The sequence below is a fragment of the Anastrepha obliqua genome, chromosome 5, assembly GCF_027943255.1.
Source record: "Anastrepha obliqua isolate idAnaObli1 chromosome 5, idAnaObli1_1.0, whole genome shotgun sequence".
NCBI classification, from domain to species: Eukaryota; Metazoa; Arthropoda; class Insecta; order Diptera; family Tephritidae; genus Anastrepha; species Anastrepha obliqua.
In genome coordinates this window covers 13905242-13912456 of record NC_072896.1, presented here as the reverse complement: position 1 = coordinate 13912456, position 7215 = coordinate 13905242, and the positions used below count along the sequence as shown (strand labels likewise).

Genomic DNA, 7215 nt, shown 5'->3' with positions numbered 1-7215 from the left:
GCTGAAAAATATTTTATTCGTGAAAGTACAAAAAGTATGTAAGTAGCCCAGGGTTGGTGTTGTAGTTCCAAGTGCGTTAGTCTGTTTGGTTGTTGTTGTAGTTCCGAGTGCGTTAGTCTGCTTGGTTGTTGTTGTCGTTGTAGCAGTAACTGTCGGCTTGGTGTTTGTGCTGGTGAGAGGGCTGGGATGTGTTAGATTGAGAGATTTCATTCACAAAACTGACAAGCCGGGGAGGGGAACATATTGGGGGGGAAGATATTGTTTGTTTGTTAACAGTAATAGTAGCCCCGCCAGAGTCGGGTATATCACCTGTCATCTTTGTCTAGCTCATCTAGGGGTAAGCCCAGAAAACATGCTGTTTCGACGGGATGGGTCCAGAGAGAGAGGGGTGTTAGATGAGTCGGTTTTAGGGAGCATGTGAAAAGGTGGTTAGTGTCATGCGGGGTGCCTTCACATTCCCATGGCAGCCGGTTCTACGTTACCGGAATGACTCGGGTTTTTCCCGACCAAGGGCTACCGCCCCAGTAAACTAGCCCTGTCTAGTAAACAGGAGAAGATATTCGTGTGTTGTTGTTGTAGCAGCATAAACATTCCCAATATATCCTGGTTGTTGTTGTTGTAGTAGTAAGAGATATATCTTGGTCGCATGGTGAAAAGATTTTTAGAGGTGTACTATCTAGCAGACCGTTATTCGGCGCTGAGCGAATTTCACAGATATGCCGACGTCATTCGTTTTGTGTTTCATTAAGCTAAAGCTAAATTTTGTGAGCTAAGCTAAAGCTATATTTTGTGAAACACAAAACGAATGACGTATAATCCAAAGTTCCCCTCAAAATTTGTTTTCACCATTCCCAACGAGCTAACCTAGTATCTATCATGTTGTTTTTGTTGTAGCAGCATAAACATTCCCCATACTTACATAGGGGGAATGCTGCTGGAGTGACAGTCCTTGGCCGGATATAAATCCGGGTCGTTTCGGTAACATAGAACCGATTGTCGTGCGAACCTATTCGTGTGTTAGTTTAGCATGTCCGAGCCTCAGTCGTACGAAAACTGTGATTTGTTGTTTGGCAAGGGAAGTTGGGAATAGCGATTTTCTACAATTTATTAGTGTGGATAAAGAATGCCAAAAGGGTAAATGCTATGGTATATTTAATCGCTCTTAGATTTATAGAGTTTTAGCTTTACGATCATGAAACAAGTTCAATAAAACTCATGACAATTTTTTTTTTTCTAAATTATATGTATATGTAGATATTTTTATTAATGATATTCATTGTATTAGTAGTTTGTCATTTTTTGTGGGTCTTTAACTATGGTCTCTTACATTTTCATTGTCTATTCAACTTTATAAACTAAGCTTAAATGTAAATGTGTATATTTGAATTGTTTAGTGCAAAAATAAAGCTACACAATATTTCTTTGATACGGTCAATGCAATAAAAAAATAGATTGGGGCTACAGTAGTTGCGTAATTTACATGCATTCTTTAACTATTTTCCTGTCTTTCGGAGATATTCAATTTAGTTGACAGTGTTTTGGTCGATTGTTAGTATAAGAAAGTAAACAAAATATGTTAACAAATTTCACTTTTTACCGATTTGGTAGCACTTGCAGGTATAACAAAAAAAAAATCCTTTCAACAATAGCTTTTACAATTTTGCGCATAACAGCTGCTTTTGTTGTTCAATTAAACCTTGCACTTTATTTTCTTATTATGGTCTTGGCAGTATCTGTGGATTTACGCCCAAGCGATCGATTACGTATTGGGGCATGCAGAGAGTTGGATTAATCGCCTTGAGCCCGTCAAAGCCCAATAAAGAGAGCGCTCCAATGCCAAAGAGCGTGTGAAATATGTCAGGCAAATTGCCAGTGCGATCAGCAAAGCCACCAGTTTCATGATCTTGACACGAGAGTATGAACTGCTTCAACTTTTCAGCACTAATCCAATGCAGACGTCCCATTATAGTTAATGAGGAGAGCACCCACCATGAATAGCAGACGTCAGGCAGTTTTTCAGGACGTCCATTTAGACCACCCGAGGGTAATTGGCGTTCACACAACCACCAGCCCAACTTATCGATATCGAGTAAATGTAACCTTTTCGTCAACGATAAAAATCCGACACAGCAATATATGAGCCCGGCATGAGATTCGGCGCCCGGTTTCGAACCGAAGCCACCATCAGTTTGATTACAACATGACATTACGAATTTGACAGCGCGGTCAACGTTAATAGTGCCTTCCATACGTCCCAAAAGCGAAAGTATTGCAACGGCGCAAAAGCTAAAACGTGTATCAACCTCACCCCACTTGTCACCAAAAAAGCTGCCATCGAATTGTTGCAAACCAACAACATAGCGCACAACAGCTTCACAGTCAATTTCATTCAAAGCATCATAAATGCAGAGGATTTGTATGGCAGACAGCGTATACAGTATGTGTGGATCGTGACCTTCACATGGCGCAAACCCACCTGTCGCTGGGCATTGGCATCGCCGTACGAAGTCTATGATAAAGGCACGATCCAAACGTTCCAGTTGATTCATGATGTCCAAGGCTGTGACGCCCCAATAGATGCCCGACATCCGTAGAAACTCCGTCATGCAGTATTCATAATCGTCCTGATCTTTTCCGTGATTCTCAATATATTCCACATGCTTCCAAAAGTATAAGTCCGAAGTGTTCTTGTCATTATTCGCGTCCACAGTGTTTGACTTGGCAAATGTTGTAAAATCCATTTGTGCGTCTTTTCTTTAACCGTTTTAGTTCTGCTTCAATATGGCTTTTGGCTTTATCTACAATGCTGTACTGATTAATTTAATTTTACTGCTTTCAGATAGCCTTATTGGTTAATTGAGGAAACCAAAAAAAAATTTGGTGCGATGTCCAAAAAAAAAATACGAATGTCAGCTGAGCGAATCGTGGAAGGTTGTCAAGAAAGTTCTGCGCCGCGTGACAGCATAAATTTAACGGTGCTTAAAGCGCATTTAGAAAAGGATCAACACATTGAAAAAAAAAAAACACTATATGAAGCGTAACATCCATACAATATATCTAGGGGAATTTTTATTTATTTATTTAATATATGCAAAATAAAAATAAATTATTATTTTACAATAAAAAAGGAGCACTAGCTGCCAGGGCTTACGGCTAAATCTAGGGGAATATATTTTATAAAAATTATGCAAAGATCCGATATTTTCTACCAAATAAAGGTTTATATCAAAGTGGCTTAAACAAAGTGGAGAAAGTACATATACTTATTTGACAACACGAAAATAAATATTTTTTATTGGTGCACATTAACGCGTTTGTGTTTTTTGTTAACTGAGGTAATCCTTTTACTCTCAAAGTTGTAATTATTACATATCGATTTTACTTATATTTACATATATGTAAATATTAAAATATTAACAAATAATGCTATGTTTTTATTTTTGTAAAATAAAGCAATTGACTAGCAAAAAAAAAATTTCTGAAATTCATGATTTTTTTGGACCTAATATTTCGGAACTAATATTTTATAGAAAAGGTTTACATCATCGGCATATTTATTGCTTGAATTTACCCGCACCCACAACAACTGTTCGGCGTTCAAATAATTCCTCCATTTTGCATTTTAAACTTTGACTATTTTTGCTTTTCAAGAACGAATTTTTTTATTGAAAAAAACCAAGTTTAAAACGGGTTAAGTCAACGACGATATATATGAAAATTAGCATACAGAAAAATTAAAGGTCATATAAATTACTTCACTACAAATACGTATTACAGATGATGGAGTTGTCAGAGAAGCGCTACTTTGTTCGTGACGAATTTGACGTCAGTATAGAAAATAAACAAACCTTTGAGCGCAAATGCATGCCCGTGCAGATATTTACGTGTACGATATATTCCATATTATTTGCTTCCCACTCACTTTCACATATTTTTCTTTTTTTTTTGTTTGTTTATTTTCTGTACTGACGTCGCGGCCCTTGGAAAGGCGTAATATTGTATTCTGTCATTCTTGATAGACCCTACTTGCATGCGTCTGTTCGTATACTATTATATAATATTATACAACAATAATTGTGACTTAAGATCATTATTTAATGTTCTATCATTTTGGAAACGGTCGTTAAAAAAAAAAAAGGTTTACTGCTATTCTACTGAACTGTAATGGTACCGAACTTGGTTTAGAATTACCTTAAAATTGTATACGAACAGACCTCGTCTTGATCCACAGCCCACATTTTTCTTTTATTTTTATTTTATTCTTTGCTTGTGATTGCTCATCGTTTCTTTCTTTATCGTCGTAGCCGTGATTCGTGGAAGTAGCGGAGTTGCAGCAGCAACGGCAGTAGTGGAGAATAGAAATCTAATATTCCACCTTAAAAGTCACACATTTTTTTAATTCATGGAGTAAATGTGGGAAATTCGAAGTGAAAAAGCTTAAATCAGTTTGTGTAATTTGATTCTAATTTAAAACTGCAGATAGGTAAAAGCCCATTGTGGAATAGCGAAAAGGCATTGTGTAGTGGAAAATTTGCAACGCTGGCTGAAGCGAAAGAAATAGCGAAGACGCAACGAGGAACTGGAAGTAGTGGAAGCAGCAGGAGCAGCACGGTTGGTGTATGCAAACGTAATAAAGGAAGCAGCGATATAATTATTGCTACCGTTTTTGACGTTGTGCCAACCATCAACAGCAAAAGAAAAAACAAAATCGTCAGAAATAGCAATTTAAAAATTTCACATGGATTATTCATGAAGGAATGTATGCGGAGCAGTGCGAGCAGCAGTAGAAGGAAAAGACGAAAGTGAAAGGCAAGGCAAAGAGGCAGCAGAGCTACAGCAGCAGCAGACTTCAATTTAGCGTAAGCAGCGAACAAAAGGCGAAAAGTAGGAAGAGTGACAGACAGTAAAAATATTCGGAAGACAAATTGCTGTGTTGCGATTTAATCGCTGCATAAATTCGTCAAATTGGGATATAGTCAATACCGTGTGAACAAAAACAAGGTGTAAAAACTTTGTGCACACAAACCTACAGTTCGCTGTCAGCCAGAAATGTCCAATGGTGACGAGGTGCTAGACAATTGGGAAGAAATTGATGAAGTCGGTGTAAGTAGTGCCTTCATAACTGTTTTGTTTATGTAAAATATTCAAATAACATTTTTATTGTACTATCGATTCTTAGTTGACAAACACACTCCAGAAGATACAACAAAAACAACGGGATACGCAACAAAAAACCGATAGTGCCAAACAGTGCTTAAATTTGCCAACAAGTCCAGCAAGCGCACCTGCATCTTCATTAGCAGTGTTTCCACAAACAGCAAACACAACTTCAACAGTTGAACCCAACCAATTTACGCTCTCGAAAGTAGAATTTCCAACACCTGCTGTCGCCGCAACCGTTCCGATGAAACTGCTACAGCGCAATGCAAATATACAAAATGCCAGTGGTAGTAATATTGCAGCCACAACAGCTGGCGCTGCTGCTGGAACTGCGGATTTGCAATCACCACTCGATGATATGGCCGCTTCATTTCAGCCGGTAATGATGTTGCTACACAAACCTGCCGATGAATACCAGTCTACAACTTATGCGACACCAACTAACTTGCAAACAGTGAAGATACTGCGTCGTCCAACTCAATCGATGGAACCGCGTAACAACGGCATAAAGCCGCGCCAACCTATCAAAACGTTGCAGCAACGCGAACAAGAGTACGCTGAGGCGCGTTTGCGCATTCTCGGTTCTGCGAAAAATCCCGAAGACGATGTGGGGTGAGTAGAAGTAACAAAATGATGGGCATTAAAAAAAATATTTTTTTTGCACTTTGCCTAATATATTTTGTATGCACATACATACAAATGTGTTTAAAATTATGATTTGCAATTTTTCAGGTCGGCAACCTCTGCAAATAGTTCATCCGCAACAACAACCGTAGCTGTTAACACGATTGCCAGCATTAATAATACGTACAAGGGCAACACAAACTCCCCAAAAGTCAGTCAGTCCGGCAGCAATGCTGGTGGGTGTAGTGGTGTCGGTGGTAGTAATCTATATAATAACTACTACAACCATCAGCAACAGCAACAACAACAACAGCAACAAGCTAATTATTATTATATGCAACAACAACAGAAACAGCATCAGCAACAACAACAACAGCAGATACCACCCGCTTATAACTCTCGTTCAATGTCAGCGCTGCTGCCACTTCCGCTACCGACTACGCCCCAGCAACAGCATCAACATCCAAAGGCTCAGCCGCAGACTCAACACCAAACTTGGTCGCCCGTGGTCGGTGGCAGTGTTTCGTCTTCGGCATTAAGACAGCAACAGCAAGAGACCATTCTGCGTTTGCCACGCGGACCTGATGGCTCGGTTGGCTTTCAGATGCGTCGGTAACGCGGTTGAACGTCTACAAAACACTCACACGTCGCCGTCATCGCCAAAATCTTTTGTTATTAATGCTCAATGCGTTGCTGGGTCGGTCCAATTGCGATTTTTAGTTTTCTGATACATTGCTTGATTAAATTTTGCCAATATTTTAGTTGTCCAAATAATATTCTGTCCCATAATAACTCAGACTGGCCTTTCAAAACGCATGTAAGCTCGTATGCAAAAACATTAAAAATACAATATTGGCTGATTCTATCAACTCATAGACAATTTTACAAAAGCAGAAAACCATTTTTTCTTTGTTTAAAATTTTAATCTAACTGTATTTCAATCAATTATAACAGAAAGATTATCTAATCATATGTTTATAACAACTCTTTTTTTTTTATATATACACCTAATACGTGGATATGTGCGTGCTTATCAATTACTACATATTATTTTGAAAATGTCTGAAGAAACGAAGAATGTTCGTTGGGTTGTTTTGTTTGAGAAAGAAAAATCTTCGGCAAAATTGCATGACCCAATCTTATTAACGCCACTAAAAAGTATAAAAAATAAATTATAAAAGAAAAACGTTAATGTAAATCATTCATTGAGATTTCCAATTTGTCTGGTGCTATTGCAAATTACATTTGTATATGTGAATAGCGTATGTGTATCATGTTTATTTGAATTAAAGAACGGTATTTTGGAGAACAATTTTTAAATCATTCTACACGATTCAACTTTCTTTCAAATCAACGTTAAAATATTGAATGGGCGTGATTTCTTGGAAAAATTAGCCGTAATATTTTTTATCTTCATACAGTATGCGTTCA

At 38.0% G+C, this 7215-nt stretch overlaps 2 protein-coding genes across 3 annotated transcripts; one reads left to right on the top strand and one right to left on the bottom strand.

Annotated features, from left to right (window-relative positions):
• Positions 1 to 1231: 1231 nt before the first annotated feature.
• Positions 1232 to 2899, bottom strand: LOC129247090 (geranylgeranyl transferase type-2 subunit beta). The gene has a single exon (XM_054886011.1). The coding sequence runs from the start codon at positions 2739 to 2741 to the stop codon at positions 1716 to 1718; it is 1026 nt and encodes a 341-aa protein (XP_054741986.1). The 5' UTR covers positions 2742 to 2899; the 3' UTR covers positions 1232 to 1715.
• A 1387-nt stretch (positions 2900 to 4286) lies between these two features.
• Positions 4287 to 6976, top strand: LOC129247089 (ras-interacting protein RIP3). 2 transcript variants are annotated; one of them, XM_054886010.1, is made up of 4 exons: positions 4287 to 4413; positions 4480 to 5103; positions 5180 to 5772; positions 5893 to 6976. In XM_054886010.1, the coding sequence occupies exons 2-4, from the start codon at positions 5050 to 5052 to the stop codon at positions 6398 to 6400; spliced, it is 1155 nt and encodes a 384-aa protein (XP_054741985.1). In that variant the 5' UTR covers positions 4287 to 4413; positions 4480 to 5049; the 3' UTR covers positions 6401 to 6976. The 2 variants fall into 2 exon arrangements, with proteins under 2 accessions (XP_054741985.1, XP_054741984.1); XM_054886009.1 differs by having other exon boundaries at positions 4287 to 5103.
• The last annotated feature ends 239 nt before the right edge of the window (positions 6977 to 7215 follow it).